Raw genomic sequence first — 16,962 nt, 5'->3', positions numbered from 1 at the left:
GTATAGTACTGTTTAAGAGGCATAGAAGCCCTGAAGATCACTCAGAGTGTTACACAGGACTTTTATGGCTAAGACAGTATTATACACCAGTTTTAGGGGTATTGGTGAACTTCTGGTTCGGTTCAAGACATGCTATTGTTTCAGCTATTGATCTCGAATTAAGCTGTTGTCACAAGTCCAGTTGCCGAACAGCTTAGTTCAAGATCAACTGAACTATTAGCAGAGTTCAACCTGAAACAGGGTTCTACTCATTGGCGTAACTATAGGTGATCCAGAGGATGTGGTTGCACCCGGGCCCAGGAGCCTTAGGGGGCCCATAAGGCCCCTCTTCTCCATATAGGGAGCCCAGTACTATGAATAAAGCATTATAGTTGGGGCCCTGTTACAGGTTTTGCATTGGGGCCCAGGAGCTTTAAGTTACGCCTCTGGTCCTACTGATTCGGTTCGCTCAACACTCCTTACAGGTATATAAATAACCACTTTGCACGTGGGAGTTTATCTTCACGGGATTACTTTTCTCACATTCTAATTTCAGCTCGGAAAACTTAATAGGAACAAAACGCAAAGACAAAATAGTCTGAATTAGCTATTGTTTTTTATTTTTTATTAATCAAATCAGACAGTGTAAATAACCGCTTGTGTAATTTTTCTTTATCAGATGGGTGAGCCACGTGTACTAGACCAAACCACTTCTGTCACTCAAGTGGCAGGACAGACTCTTGTCTTGCAAGTTCCTGCAGGTAAGACTATTTATTTATGTTCTCAGCTGTTGTGAACAAACCCCAAAGATATGCTCACATGTAGCTGAATTTCTGGGGGATTGGCTGCAATAAATGAGTTACTTCCTAGGGCTGGGTTCTATAGATACTTCCAACTATGGCACACTCTTACGACACAATTTCCAGAACCAAGACAACCTTTTTCTCTGTACCCTCTGATAGGCATAATGCGCACTCAGGCCCCACGGCTCTAAAATTGGCATTGAACACTCATCTGCTGTATTCTAAAATTTCCGATGTGCCAGTGTCAGTGTTGGATAGATGGAAGGAACTTATCCCCTCCCTTACTGGTGAGCAATGGGATGTCGCGAAGGCATCATATACCATGGTATCACCAGCTGCAAATAATAGATTAACCCAACTGTATATACTTCACCGTTGCTATCTAACACCGACTAGGTTGCATAAAATGAACAGGGTATCTACCATCCAATGTCATCAATGACGAGCACCGGGTGCAAATTTCAACTATTTAATATGGAGCTGCCCAGATATTTATGCATACTGGAGGGAGGTTACAGAATTTTTCTAAGCCAGTTAATGGGGATGCCAATCCCACTTGATCCGATCATATGCTTGCTGGGTGTTTTGGATGAGGAGCATTGGCAATTTCACAATTGGATGTACCTTACTAAGGTGTTGTTTCTGGCTCGCAAAACGATAGCCTTACGCTGGATGGATAGACGTTCCCCAACGCTCTCAATGCGGCAGAATATCGTTAATTCCACCTTGCCGTATGAGAACATAGTCTATAAAAATAGAAAATGGCCAGGAGAATTCTATAAAGTATGGGGGAGATGGTGTGGCTCAACGGGCACAACTTCCACACAGGATGTGCTCCAAGGTTTATTGAATAGAGCTGTATCTAGGGCTGGTTGGTAATGTGGGTGCCAACTAGCAAATTCTACTGACATCGTAGTCTAACGCACTAATGTAGTCTAATATACTATGATGTATGCTAAGTTTTCTACTCATATACTGTATGGTATATTTATTGTTCAATTAAACGAGTTTTAAAAAATAAAATGGGATGAGATACCAGAATCCTTTGTTCTCTCGGCAGTAACTCTACTCACCAAGGTACAGCTGATTCTTTCAAAACTTTTTTTAAACCTTCTTCTCTATTTCGCCCCTTATCTGAGGGTCAAAATATTAAAGAAGGTTAAAAATCAAAGATAATAGGCAGGGTTAAGATCCCAAAATGTCTCTAACCCTAGACCAACAGTATACAGAGACAATATGCAGCCTAAATTGATCATGTCAACTTATGCTGTAGATTTACAGAGTGAATTTGAGCTCTTCAAATAAGGGAGAGCGTCAACATGCCTTGAGGGTGAGGTCACAAGTAACAGGTATGTAGCTGTGTTTGTTGTCAAAAAGCCCAAACACAAGATCACAGCAACTCCTTTTTCTAGGGCCCATAATAGGAACAGGAATCTGGAGGCCCAACTTCTATGTTTATAGAACATTAAAGGGGTATTCCCAAGATATCCATAGGATAGGTGATAAAAGTCTGTTTGGTGGGGATTGATCAGACCACCCCAGATCACCACTAATCGGATCACCATTGTCAGCTACTGTGGAAGCTATAGGTCACCCTCCATTTCTATACATTTCAGTGGAAATAGAAACATAGAAGATTGATGGCCCATAGTCCATCTAGTCTGCCCTCCTACTATTTCCTAAGTATTTCTCTCTTAGGATAGATATGTGTATCTCAGGTAGATTGAGTTTACTTAATGTTGATTTTCCAACCAAATCTGCTGAGCATTTATTCAAGAGTCTACTAGTGACTCAGAAGAATAATAATGCATTATGATGCACTGATGTGTAATACATAGATTTTTACATGTCCACCATATAACGGGGTTTGGGGAATTGATATCTAAGTCAATGACTCAACATATAGGACTGCATGGCTGTGGAAAAAAAAGCTAATTGAATATTCTGTTCTTGTGCAGATATGAAAGACGCCACAAGCGCTAGAGGGGGTATAGCAGAACCACACACTAAGGTAAGCCTCATGAATAGAGTCATCAGCCCTGTCTGCATCACTTGTACATTATGACTGATGCTAAACAATGAATGTGTATTCACATTTATATCTAAGCAGCCAAATCAGCACAATAATGCATGTTAACCCTTTCCTGCATAATAATATCTATGCAAATCTTGGTGATTGCATTACTGATATTGATGCTTATTGTCTCATGTTCAGTACAGATCCAGAATCGTGATCTCTGGTGCTGACAGCTTCATACTTACTGATATTAGTGCCTTTAGGTATGGCCTAATTCTAAAAATTCTTAAATAGAATATGGAATTATAAAAATAACATTTTTAAAACCAAAAATTACAATACATTTTTTAAAATAAATTAAGGTCAATAAATGGTAAAAAAAATAATAGACATCCGATACTTGTAATGGCCTGTACAATAAAGATTTGCCATCTATTACAATAAATGGTCAGCACTGTTAAAAAATGGTAGAATTGCTTTTTGCACTATAAAAAATGTACATAAAATAAACGTTCCCATCTGTATGCCGAGTCCAAGGTAGCACTGGCCTCAAACTAGGGTAACATCTGCATATTGTCTTCATGATTGTATAGGTTCTTTCTAGGTAATCCAGTTTCCTCCCACACTCCAAACACATACAGAGAGGGTACTGAAAGGGCTTCCTATAAATTTGCATTTGAAAAATTCCATCCAGATCCATCCAGATGTTGCCTTGGGCTAGTTTAGAATCTACAACTCAGGCACTGCAAAGTAGCAGTGCTAACAACTGAGCCACCACACCTGACTGTTTTACTCTGAACTAGAAGAACAAGAATAAAGGTAAAGAGAACTTAATCCTCCAGATGTTGCCCTTGGTCAGATTTAAACCTACAACTCCAGTTCTGTAAGGCAGCAGTGCTAACAGCTAAATCACCAAACCTGTACTTTTTGCTCCAAAGGAAAAGAACAGGAAAAATAAACATAATAGAACAAAATAATCTGTCCATGGCAACATTTTTATGGAGTTGTTATGCTCTTTGTGTTTATTGTTCCTGTTCTTCTTCTCCTCTGGAGGCAAACGTTCAGGTGTGTTGACTCAGTCGTTACCAGTGGTGTAACTATAGGGGATGCGGTTGCAACCAGGCCCAGGAGCCTTAGGGGGCCCATAAAGCCTCTCTTCTCCAGATAGGGAACCCAGTACTATGAATAAAGCATTATAGTTGGGGGCCTTGTTACAGATTTTGCATTGGGACTCAGGAGCTTCAGGTACGCCTCTAATTGTTACTACTGCTGCCTTGCAGTGCTGGAGTTGTAGGTTCAAAGTGGATCAAGGGCAATATCTAGATGTTTTTTTATGTTCTCTTTGTGTTTGTTCTTCTCATCCATAGTGGACAAATGTGGTGGCTCAGTTGTTAGAGGTTCAGATCTGACCCAGGGCAATATCTGGAGGGAGGGCTTTTAAGTTGTCTTTATTGTTGTTGTTCTTGTTCTCTTCCAGAGCAGAATGGATAAGTGTGGTGGCTCAGTTGTTAGCACTACAGCTTTGCAGGTTCAAATCTGACCAAGGGCAACATCTGGATGGAGTTTTTCCCGCCAATATTATCCTTGATGGGATTTGAACCCAGGAGCCTAGCAGTGAAAGGTGAGAGTGTTAGTACCTGAGCCACATTCATAGAAGAAAAAACACACGCATACGTTATTAAAGCCGATTTCAATGGTAGTCTAAATCAGCTATTTAGGTATTCCCGACCCGAATATTTTCTTAACCGCTCAACACTACTAATTATTAGAGATGAGTGAACGTACTCGTCCGAGCTTGATACTCGTTCGAGTATTAGCGTGTTCGAGATGCTCGTTACTAGAGGCGAGCACCACGCGATGTTCGAGTTACTTTCACTTTCCTCTCTGAGACGTTAGCGCGCTTTTCTGGCCAATAGAAAGACAGGGAAGGCATTACAACTTCCCCCTGCGACGTTCAAGCCCTATACCACCCCCCTGCAGTGAGTGGCTGGCGAGATCAGGTGTCACCCGAGTATAAAAATCGTCCCCTCCCGCGGCTCGCCACAGATGCATTCTGACAGAGATCAGGGAAAGTGCTGCTGGTGCCGGAGCTGCTATAGGGAGAGCGTTAGGAGTGATTTTAGGCTTCAAGAACCCCAACGGTCCTTCTTAGGGCCACATCTGACCGTGTGCAGTACTGTTGAGGCTGCTTTTAGCAGTGTTGCACAATTTTTTTTTTTTGTATATCGGCCGTGCAGAGCATTGCGTCCGCAGTCTGCAGTCATTGTACAGAGTATAGGGCCAGTACTGGTGAGGCAGGGAAAGAGATATTCAGGCTATATAGGCAGTGGGCTTTTTCCACAAAATTGGGGAAAAATACTATATTTGGGCTGCCTGTGACCGTCTTCAGTTTACTGCGTGTCTGCTGTGGGGTAGTAGTCCTAATTAATATGCAGCTAAGCATTACAGCAGGCTTGCGCAAAATTATTTCCTGGATCTGCTGTCTCTGTTACATCAGCGCCATCATCCCGCCAGAGGGAAACAGTATACATAATATTATACGCTGCCTACAGTATCTATCTGCTGGGGGTAGTAGTCCTAATTAATACGCAGCTAAGCGTTACAGCAGCCTTGCGCAAAATTATTTCCTGGATCTGCTGTCTCTGTTACATCAGCGCCGTCATCCCGCCAGAGGGAAACAGTATACATAATATTATACGCTGCCTACAGTATCTATCTGCTGGGGGTAGTAGTCCTAATTAATACGCAGCTAAGCGTTACAGCAGCCTTGCGCAAAATTGTTTCCTGGATCTGCTGTCTCTGTTACATCAGCGCCGTCATCCAGCCAGAGGGAAACAGTATACATAATATTATACGCTGCCTACAGTATCTATCTGCTGGGGGTAGTAGTCCTAATTAATAGGCAGCTAAGCGTTACAGCAGGCTTGCGCAAAATTGTTTCCTGGATTTGCTGCCTCTGCTACATCAGCGCCGTCATCCCACCAGAGGGAAACAGTATACATAATATTATACACTGCCTACAGTATCTATCTGCTGGGGGTAGTAGTCCTAATTAATACGCAGCTAAGCTTTACAGCAGGCTTGCGCAAAATTGTTTCCTGGAACTGCTGTCTCTGTTACATCAGCGCCGTCATCCCGCCAGAGGGAAACAGTATACATAATATTATACGCTGCCTACAGTATCTATCTGCTGGGGGTAGTAGTCCTAATTAATACGCAGCTAAGCGTTACAGCAGCCTTGCGCAAAATTGTTTCCTGGATCTGCTGTCTCTTTAACATCAGCGCCGTCATCCCGCCAGAGGGAAACAGTATACATAATATTATACGCTGCCTACAGTATCTATCTGCTGGGGGTAGTAGTCCTAATTAATACGCAGCTAAGCGTTACAGCAGCCTTGCGCAAAATTGTTTCCTGGATCTGCTGTCTCTGTTATATCAGTGCCGTCATCCCGCCAGAGGGAAGCAGTATACATAATATTATACGCTGCCTACAGTATCTATCTGCTGGGGGTAGTAGTCCTAATTAATACGCAGCTAAGCGTTACAGCAGCCTTGCGCAAAATTGTTTCCTAGATCTGCTGTCTCTATTACATCAGCGCCGTCATCCCGCCAGAGGGAAACAGTATACATAATATTATACGCTGCCTACAGTATCTATCTGCTGGGGGTAGTAGTCCTAATTAATATGCAGCTAAGCGTTACAGCAGCCTTGCGCAAAATTGTTTCCTGGATCTGCTGTCTCTGTTACATCAGCGCCGTCATCCCGCCAGAGGGAAACAGTATACAGAATATTATACGCTGCCTACAGTATCTATCTGCTGGCGTAGTAGTCCTAATTAATACGCAGCTAAGCGTTACAGCAGGCTTGCCCAAAATTGTTTCCTGGATCTGCTGTCTCTGTTACATCAGCGCCGTCATCCCGCCAGAGGGAAACAGTATACATAATATTATACGCTGCCTACAGTATCTATCTGCTGGGGGTAGTAGTCCTAATTAATACGCAGCTAAGCGTTACAGCAGCCTTGCGCAAAATTGTTTCCTGGATCTGCTGTGCGTTCTGTAAGGGAAGTCAGCCTCCAACCACAGGCCAATAAGCGGCACATTTAATTACAGCGATCTGTTTCTGCACTACTGGTAATACAGCATGCTGAGGGGTAGGGGTAGGCCTAGAGAACGTGGATGCGGGTGAGGACGCGGAGGCCCAAGTCAGGGTGTGGGCACAGGCCGAGCTCCTGATCCAGGTGTATCGCAGCCGACTGCTGCGGGATTAGGAGAGAGGCACGTTTCTGGCGTCCCCACATTCATCTCACAATTAATGGGTCCACGCGGTAGACCTTTATTAGAAAATGAGCAGTGTGAGCAGGTCCTGTCGTGGATGGCAGAAAGTGCATCCAGCAATCTATTGACCACCCAGAATTCTGCGCCGTCCACTGCTGCAACTCTGAATCCTCTGGCTGCTGCTCCTCCTTCCTCCCAGCCTCCTCACTCCATCACAATGACACATTCTGAGGAGCAGGCAGACTCCCAGGAACTGTTCCCGGGCCCCTGCCCAGAATGGCCAGCAATGGTTCCTCTCCCACCGGAGGAGTTTGTTGTGACCGATGCCCAACCTTTGGAAAGTTCCCGGGGTCCGGGGGATGAGGCTGGGGACTTCCGGCAACTGTCTCAAGAGCTTTCTGTGGGTGAGGAGGACGATGACGATGAGACACAGTTGTCTATCACTCAGGTAGTAGTAATTGGAATAAGTCCGAGGGAGGAGCGCACAGAGGATTCGGAGGAAGAGCAGCAGGACGATGAGGTGACTGACCCTACCTGGTTTGCTACGCCTACTGAGGACAGGTCTTCAGAGGGGGAGGCAAGTGCAGCAGCAGGGCAGGTTGGAAGAGGCAGTGCGGTGGCCAGGGGTAGTGGCAGGGCCAGACCGAATAATCCACCAACTGTTTCCCAAAGTGCCCCCTTGCGCCATGCCACCCTGCAGAGGCCGAGGTGCTCAAAGGTCTGGCAGTTTTTCACTGAGAGTGCAGACGACCGACGAACAGTGGTGTGCAACCTTTGTCGCGCCAAGATCAGCCGGGAAGCCACCACCACCAGCCTCACCACCACCAGCATGCGCAGACATATGATGGCCAAGCACCCCACAAGGTGGGACGAAGGCCGTTCACCGCCTCCGGTATGCACCGCTGCCTCTCCCCCTGTGCCCCAACCTGCCACTGAGATCCAACCCCCCTCTGAGGACACAGGCACTACCGTCTCCTGGCCTGCACCCACACCCTCACCTCCGCTGTGCTCGGCCCCATCCACCAATGTCTCTCAGCGCACCGTCCAGCAGTCGCTAGCGCAAGTGTTGGAGCGCAAGCGCAAGTACGCCGCCACGCACCCGCACGCTCAAGCGTTAAACGTGCACATAGCCAAATTTATCAGCCTGGAGATGCTGCCGTATAGGGTTGTGGAAACGGAGGCTTTCAAAGGTATGATGGCGGCGGCGGCCCCGCGCTACTCAGTTCCCAGTCGCCACTACTTTTCCCGATGTGCCGTCCCAGCCCTGCACGACCACGTCTCCCGCAACATTGTACGCGCCCTCACCAACGCGGTTACTGGCAAGGTCCACTTAACAACGGACACGTGGACAAGCACAGGCGGGCAGGGCCACTATATCTCCCTGACGGCACATTGGGTGAATTTAGTGGAGGCTGGGACTGAGTCAGAGCCTGGGACCGCTCATGTCCTACCCACCCCCAGAATTGCGGGCCCCAGGTGGTGGTATCTGCGGCGGTGTATGCTTCCTCCACTAAACCACCCTCCTCCTCCTCCTACGCAACCTCTGTTTCGCAATCAAGATGTGTCAGCAGCAGCACGTCGCCAGCAGTCGGTGTCGCGCGTCGTGGCAGCACAGCGGTGGGCAAGCGTCAGCAGGCCGTGCTGAAACTACTCAGCGTAGGAGAGAAGAGGCACACGGCCCACGAACTGCTGCAGGGTCTGACAGAGCAGACCGACCGCTGGCTTGCGCCGCTGAGCCTCCAACCGGGCATGGTCGTGTGTGACAACGGCCGTAACCTGGTGGCGGCTCTGCAGCTCGGCAGCATCACGCACGTGCCATGCCTGGCCCACGTCTTTAATTTGGTGGTTCAGCGCTTTCTGAAAAGCTACCCACGCTTGTCAGACCTGCTCGGAAAGGTGCGCCGGCTCTGCGCACATTTCCGCAAGTCCCACACGGATGCTGCCACCCTGCGCACCCTGCAACATCGGTTTCATCTGCCAGTGCACCGACTGCTGTGCGACGTGCCCACACGGTGGAACTCTACGCTCCACATGTTGGCCAGGCTCTATGAGCAGCGTAGAGCTATAGTGGAATACCAACTCCAACATGGACGGCGCAGTGGGAGTCAGCCTCCTCAATTCTTTACAGAAGAGTGGGCCTGGTTGGCAGACATCTGCCAGGTCCTTGGAAACTTTGAGGAGTCTACCCAGATGGTGAGCGGCGATGCTGCAATCATTAGTGTCACCATTCCTCTGCTATGCCTCTTGCAAAGCATAAAGGCAGACGCTTTGCGCTCGGAAACAGAGGCGGGGGAAGACAGTATGTCGCTGGATAGTCAGAGCACCCTCCTGTCTATATCTCAACGCGTTGAGGAGGAGGAGGAGGAGGGGGAGGAGAATGAGGAGGAGGGGGAAGAGACAGCTTGGCCCACTGCTGAGGGTACCCATGCTGCTTGCCTGTCATCCTTTCAGCGTGTATGGCCTGAGGAGGAGGAGGAGGAGGATCCTGAAAGTGATCTTCCTAGTGAGGACAGCCATGTGTTGCGTACAGGTACCCTGGCACACATGGCTGACTTCATGTTAGGATGCCTTTCTCGTGACCCTCGCGTTACACGCATTCTGGCCACTACGGATTACTGGGTGTACACACTGCTCGACCCACGGTATAAGGAGAACCTTTCCACTCTCATACCCGAAGAGGAAAGGGGTTCGAGAGTGATGCTATACCACAGGACCCTGGCGGACAAACTGATGGTAAAATTCCCATCCGACAGCGCTAGTGGCCGAAGGCGCAGTTCCGAGGGCCAGGTAGCAGGGGAGGCGCGGAGATCGAGCAGCATGTACAGCACAGGCAGGGGAACACTCTCTAAGGCCTTTGCCAGCTTTCTGGCTCCCCAGCAAGACTGTGTCACCGCTCCCCAGTCAAGGCTGAGTCAGCGGGAGCACTGTAAGAAGATGGTGAGGGAGTACGTAGCCGATCGCACGACCATCCTCCGTGACGCCTCTGCCCCCTACAACTACTGGGTGTCGAAGCTGGACACGTGGCCTGAACTCGTGCTGTATGCCCTGGAGGTGCTTGCTTGTCCTGCGGCTAGCGTCTTGTCAGAGAGGGTGTTTAGTGCGGCTGGGGGAATCATCACGGATAAGCGTACCCGCCTGTCAACCGACAGTGCCGCCAGGCTTACACTCATCAAGATGAACAAAGCCTGGATTTCCCCAGACTTCTCTTCTCCACCAGCGGACAGCAGCGATACCTAAGCAATACGTAGGCTGCACCCGCGGATGGAAGCATTGTTCTCTATCACCATCAAAAACGTGGACCTTTTAGCTTCATCAATCTGTGTATAATATTCATCCTCCTCCTCCTGCTCCTCCTCCTGAAACCTGACGTAATCACGCCGAACGGGAAATTTTTCTTAGGCCCACAAGGCTCAGTCATATTACTTTTGTAAACAATTTTTATACGTTTCAATGCTCATTAAAGCGTTGAAACTTGCACCTGAACCAATTTTTATTTTAACTGGGCTGCCTCCAGGCCTAGTTACAAATTAAGCCACATTAACCAAAGCGATTAATGGGTTTCACCTGCCCTCTTGGTTGGGCATGGGCAATTTTTCTGATGTACATTAGTATTGTTGGTACACCAATTTTTTGGGGCCCTCGCCTACAGTGTAATCCAATTAATTTTTTGCCCACCTGCATTAAAGCTGACGTTACATCAGCTGTGATGGGCACTGCAATGGGATACATTTATGTACAGCCGGTGGGTTCCAGGGAGCCACCCATGCTGTCGGTCCACACGGAGTTGTAACTGCATGTGACCACTTCTAAAGAACCCCAGTCTGACTGGGGCATGCAGTGTGGGCCGAAGCCCACCTGCATTAAACCTGACATTACCTTAGCTGTGATGGGCAATGCAATCGGATATATTTATGTACCGTCGGTGGGTTCCAGGGAGCCACCCATGCTGTCAGTCCACACGGAGTTGTAACTGCATGTGTCCACTTCTAAAGAACCCCAGTCTGACTGGGGCATGCAGTGTGGGCCGAAGCCCAACTACATTAAACATGACATTACCTCAGCTGTAATGGGCAATGCAATCGGATATATTTATGTACCGTCGGTGGGTTCCAGGGAGCCACCCATGCTGTCGGTCCACAGGGACTTCACAATAGGGAGTTGTACCTGCCTGTGTCTATGAATTAAAAACCCCGGTCAGGTTGGGGCATGCAGTGTGGGCCGAAGCCCACCTACATTTAATCGGACGTTACCTCAGCTGTGATGGGCACTGCAATGGGATACATTTATGTACAGCCGGTGGTTTCCAGGGAGCCACCCATGCTGTGGGTGCACACGGAATTCCCATTGCTGAGTTGTACCTGACTATTTATAAAAAACCGCGGTCTGACTGGGGCATGCAGACACCTTGACAGAATGAATAGTGTGTGGCATATAGGTTCCCCATTGCTATGCCCACGTGTGCAGCTCCTGATGGCGGTGGCACAGGATTATATTTCTCATTGCTTCTGTACAGCATTGTGGGCTATCGCCCCGCCCCTTTTAAAGAGGGTCGCTGCCTAGCCGTGCCAACCCTCTGCAGTGTGTGCCTGCGGTTCCTCCTCATGGCAGAGGCACTTATAAATAGACATGAGGGTGGTGTGGCTATGAGGCCAGCATGTGGCATGAGTGCAGCTGAAGGCTGCGCAGGGACACTTTGGAGTGCGCTGTAGACACTGCGTCGTGCGGGGGGGGTTGGGCAGCATGTAACCCAGGAGAAGTGGCAGCGGAGTGTCATGCAGGCAGTGATTGTGCTTTGTTGGAGGTAGTGTGGTGCTTAGCTAAGGTATGCCTTGCTAATGGGGGCTTTTCAAAAGTAAAAGTTGTTGGGAGGCGGGGGGCCCACTCTTGCCGCTATTGTGGCTTAATAGTGGGACCTGTGAACTTGAGATGCAGCCCAACATGTAGCCCCTCGCCTGCCCTATCCGTTGCTGTGTCGTTCCCATCACTTTCTTGAATTGCCCAGATTTTCACAAACGAAAACCTTTGCGAGCATCGGCGATATACAAAAATGCTCGAGTCGCCCATTGACTTCAATGGGGTTCGTTACTCGAAACGAACCCTCGAGCATCGCGAAAATTTCGTCCCGTGTAACGAGCACCCGAGCATTTTGGTGCTCGCTCATCTCTACTAATTATCATAAGATGTCACAGAGAAAGAACAAGATATATAGAAAATTGATTATTAAAACTTAACTGTTATTAGGATATATATAACATCCTAAATATACACAAGCTCTCAATAGGATCATAAACTCAATATGAAATTTATATAGTGTTTCATAAATTTCAAAAAGAGGAGGTGTAGATTGTGTGTAGGGAGTACCAGAGCATTAATCGTTACGTAAATTCCTTGCCTGCTGTATTATATAGAGACTTTAAGATTAGGTCTGTCTATATGGCCTTCTGTTAGTACTACCATGTTTATTGATATCATTGATTCATCGTGAAGTGGTTGGGGTCTACTGAGCATTGTGTAGACAATAGATGATCACTGCATTAGAAACGGCTACTCAATAGCACATTGGTCCACCATTGGGTGATCACGGCTTCCAGATAGCAGGGAAAAGATTCCACTAGGTTGCAAATATCCTCCATATTTATTTCAACCCATGCCCACAGCAGCTCCTTCAGTTGCTGCACATTTTGTGGATAAGTGGGTAGATCTCACAGTCCTGTCCAGCATATCCAAAACATGTTCAATGGGGCTACAGTTGGTGAGTTTGTGGAGAATTCATTGTCCTGTTGCTCCAACTACTCTCTAGTGATCCAAGCATGATGACATGGATCTTTGTCACTGTGGTTGGAGAAGACTTCCTGAAGATTTGGATGCAGATGTTCAGCTAACTGGTCCCTGTAGTGTTTACCATTCAAGGATTTTTGTATGGACGGCTCTGCATCTCTTAGCTAAGGGCCAAGTCTCTCCCTAGATGGAAAATAGGAAAAAATAACAGAACTAGACAGTTGTAGGTTCTAGGCCATGCCAGAAAAATTCTCCCCAGACTATGAAGCTGCCACCACCGGCCTGTTGCACCCCAACAGTGTACCCATGGGATCTAATGACAGTGATTTCGTCATACAGAAAGAACCCGTAAAGGAGAAACCTGGTGAAATGCGTGTGCCAAGGGTAGACCTTCATCAGCGGACACAGAAAGAGGCTCATAATCATCATCAGACATCACTAGCTCACAGACGGAGTGGAATAAGACCAGACAAAGAGCCGCTTTATAAGCATAACCATGACATTGAAGGTATGAACATACTTACTATGTACTGCTTTGCAGATAAGTCAATTGTTTTGTAGTACAAGATAGACTATAGTCAATAGGATGTGGAGGTCCTTTATAATAGACCAAAATGTTCCATGTTCCAAGAGTAAAGGCCCTTTTACACACAACGGTTATTATCGCTCAAGATTCGTCCAAACAGCCAAAAATGAGTGTTAATTGTTACATGTGAACGTGGGCATCCTGCACTTTTCGTTTAAACAATGGATTTTAGCTAAACTTAAAATCCATCATTCAGCCGCTGAACGACTGAGCCAATATATTCCATTTAAATGTATTTTGCTTATCTTTCAATAGACTGCACTAAGTTCTCCCTGTGGCATGTTAACACTCGCCATGAGGAGAACAATGCAATCTGTCAGTAGCTGCAAGGAAAACAAAGGAATGTGCTGGCAGCTGTTTACACAGCTGGATGTGTGTTAAAACACATGCTGGGCTCTGCAAACAGCTCCCGGAGGTAATTTTACATGCAAATAAGGATGATAAAGTGTTAATGGCTAGTAATGGCCATTAACACTTTATGCAAATAGATTGCTAAATCTTTCAATCTTTCATTCATTTTAAAAATCATCTTTGCATGTAAAGGGCCCTTAAAATAGATTTTTAGCCGTGCATCTTAAAAATATCTATATCTACGCTATATTCCTGTCTTCTCAGCATATTTAACATATGCAGTTACTTTAAGACAACTTGTCTTTCCTTACATGTTGGTCTTAGTAAATACTCTACAATGCAACAATGATACATCTTTTTAATAACTCTGTTGTGCTGTTTCACTAATATTACTCCTAGAAATGTATGAATAAACTGCCAGCTTCATGTTACCAGAGGTAAAAGTATAATACAAATGCACATACAATTATCTATATATAAGAAGTGTCAAACATCACAGGATATAGCGAGAACTCTGCCCCTACAGTTTATAGTCTAAGATCTTTTACCAATTATATAATGTTCTGGGGTCATGAAATTGACTGATAGGTTAGAGCTTGGTCACATAAACACTAGGGGCTTCTGTTCGGACAGGAAAATGGCAACCCCTGTCGGAACAGAATGATCATATCATGGAACTGAACAGCACCAAAAAGACCCCATGTACTACAATGGGATCCATTTGGTTTAAGGGCGGCTATCAAGCATTTTCCTGAATTTGATAGGACAAATTAATGTTGCATGCAGTACTAGTTCATCCCGATTTTTAACGAAAATTAGCGAAGAAGGTGACAAATAGGACCTTAAGGCTGATGTGAACGAGTCCTTAGATTTTGAGATTCTTGACCAATAAATAAACAGCATTGTATATTGATTATGAGGGAGTCGAATCTATAGATGGCATTTGACATATATGGCCTCCTCCCATTACTTATGATCCTAAAGTACACATAAGATGCAAGTCAACCCACCAGTGGGAACAGAATACTATCCCAGATGTTAATGGAAAGAGGCATTGGGTATGTTGGATTTCAGTGTGCTCGATCCTTTGTTCCCACAGGGGACAAGCCGTCACTGCCAAAGCTGTCCGGCAGCTGCTTATCCCCGACTCCTCATGAAAAACATATACATATTTAACCAATATTGACTGACTTTTGGCATTTTCCTACGATCACCCGCTTTATTACTAATATTTTTGCTATATTTATATATATTACTAAAGTTCGTATATTTATTACTTAAACAACAAAAAAAAAAACTACTGAATTATTCTCCATTCGTAGGATTGGTAGAAATGCTGAACAGAGTCCAGAATATCGGGGCAGATGACCAGCGTGGACTGCTCTGTAAGGAAGACCTTGTACTACCGGAGTTTCTGAAACTCCCCACGGATGAGACATGCGATTATTGCCAGACAACCTGCCAGGACTCCGGCACAGTGATGGAGACTCTTCCACCGTGTCCAGTTATGTCATGTAGTAAGAACTGCAATGAAAAAGACATTTCAACAGATGGCACAATGCCATCACAAGACGCAGCAAGCTGCCCATCTTCTCACATAGAGAATACCAGTGCCTCCACTTGCCTTTCCATTGATAGCCATGGCACAGGTGTGACAATGATCTCTGACAATGTAAGCTCGGAGAAGAGCACTGCACTTTAATCATTAACAAGGTCTTCTATTTATTATAATAACCCACGTTGGACATCGGCTGTGCATGACTTCTCTAAGGGTGCAGCTATAAGAGATCAAAGTTGCACCTAAGCCCTGGTGCCTGAAGACCCTAAAGCTAACTCATAAAAAATGGCACTATTAAAAGGCACATGGTGGGAGTCATTACAGATTTAGGATTGGAGCCCAAGATCGACAAGTTAAGCTTCTGGGCTTGTCTCATCACTCCACCAAAATATGTTTCCTATGAACAATACCAAGCCAACAATTAAACAGCAGGTCTGAACAGCCGTCCATTAAAGCAAATGGGTTATGCTGTATTATTTTGTTGTATAATGGCAGCTACTCTTGGCATTGCTTAATTCCTCATGGCTAATGTCAAATCATGATTATGAAGAGCCTCGTGCCAATGCTGTAATTGATATGATGATATTTATTTCTGGCTTTGTGACCACTTTGTCTATTTCCATTCACTATAGATTACTGCAGCTAGAACACACATTAGTTTTCAGGCATAGGACACAACTTTATTGATTCTTATCTCACCAAGGCCGGTGTGTGCTAGTCATCTTAAACAAAACTGCAACTTTGGAGCAACTTCAAATCCAATAGAAATTTCCTCATATAATGTTACTATTGGGACTGGACCAGTAGAAACAGTCATATAATAGCACACAGGGTTGTGGGGAACTTCATATGGCTTGTGTTTGCCCTGCACTGCTGTTAGCAGACTGGCTGCTTTGGAGCAACTTGTACCTAAAGTCAACTGACAGACTATAGGCAGCATAAGAATTAGAGTATTGCAAAATCTGGCAGTTGAATGTTGGCAATTATTACTTTATTGTAGAGCGAGATAAATATACCGCAGATGGGTCCAATACGTGTGAATGAGGTTTTCAAACCCCCTTTCTATTGTAGCAGATTCTTCCACTGCGTATTTGAAGGTGTACTTGGGATATCTAAATCTGCCACATACCTACCCATTCATTTGCATATTTGTTGCAGATTTGCATTGCAAAGGTTGAAATGTGTGTCAAAATTGGCTACACAGTAACAAGATCAGCATATAACAGCAGAATTTTGCATGGATTTTTGCAGGAGAACATGTGTGGCATCTGAACCCTAAAGAGGACCTGCACCTTTTGTTTCTGTGCACACTTTGTGATTTACAATATTTCTAAAATATAAAGCTTGTGGAGAATCATCAAAAAATGACCTACTGATTAAATCATATTTTTATGTTAAACATATGTTTTAAATATTCGTGGTTGTGTTTCTTTTTTCTCAATTTTTTATGAAAAAATTGCAGTTTTTACAGTGGTCACTAGTCTAGTCCATTAGTTTTTACTAGTGGTCTTATACAGTGAAGAGCTCTTCTCCAGTAGTGCAGTGGACATAGTAGGCTAACGCTTCTTATATTGTGGAGAGCTCTTCTCAGGTGGTGCTGTGGATATAGTAG

General features: G+C 45.7%; 1 protein-coding gene across 2 annotated transcripts in view; it reads left to right on the top strand.

The window, feature by feature from the left end:
- The window catches only part of RGS14 (regulator of G protein signaling 14), a 65,404-nt gene extending 48,667 nt beyond the window's left edge, over nucleotides 1-16,737 (top strand). For both annotated transcript variants that reach the window (XM_066591171.1, XM_066591170.1), the window contains exons 12-15: nucleotides 659-740; nucleotides 2,741-2,793; nucleotides 13,195-13,363; nucleotides 15,115-16,737. In XM_066591171.1, the coding sequence (XP_066447268.1) occupies nucleotides 659-740; nucleotides 2,741-2,793; nucleotides 13,195-13,363; nucleotides 15,115-15,494 (684 nt within the window). In that variant the 3' untranslated portion in view covers nucleotides 15,495-16,737. The remainder of the gene's footprint in view (nucleotides 1-658; nucleotides 741-2,740; nucleotides 2,794-13,194; nucleotides 13,364-15,114) is intronic.
- The last annotated feature ends 225 nt before the right edge of the window (nucleotides 16,738-16,962 follow it).

Source organism: Eleutherodactylus coqui, chromosome 2 (assembly GCF_035609145.1).
Source record: "Eleutherodactylus coqui strain aEleCoq1 chromosome 2, aEleCoq1.hap1, whole genome shotgun sequence".
Taxonomy (NCBI): Eukaryota; Metazoa; Chordata; class Amphibia; order Anura; family Eleutherodactylidae; genus Eleutherodactylus; species Eleutherodactylus coqui.
The sequence above is the reverse complement of the archived record's forward strand: the minus strand, read 5'-3'. Positions and strand labels throughout refer to the sequence as shown.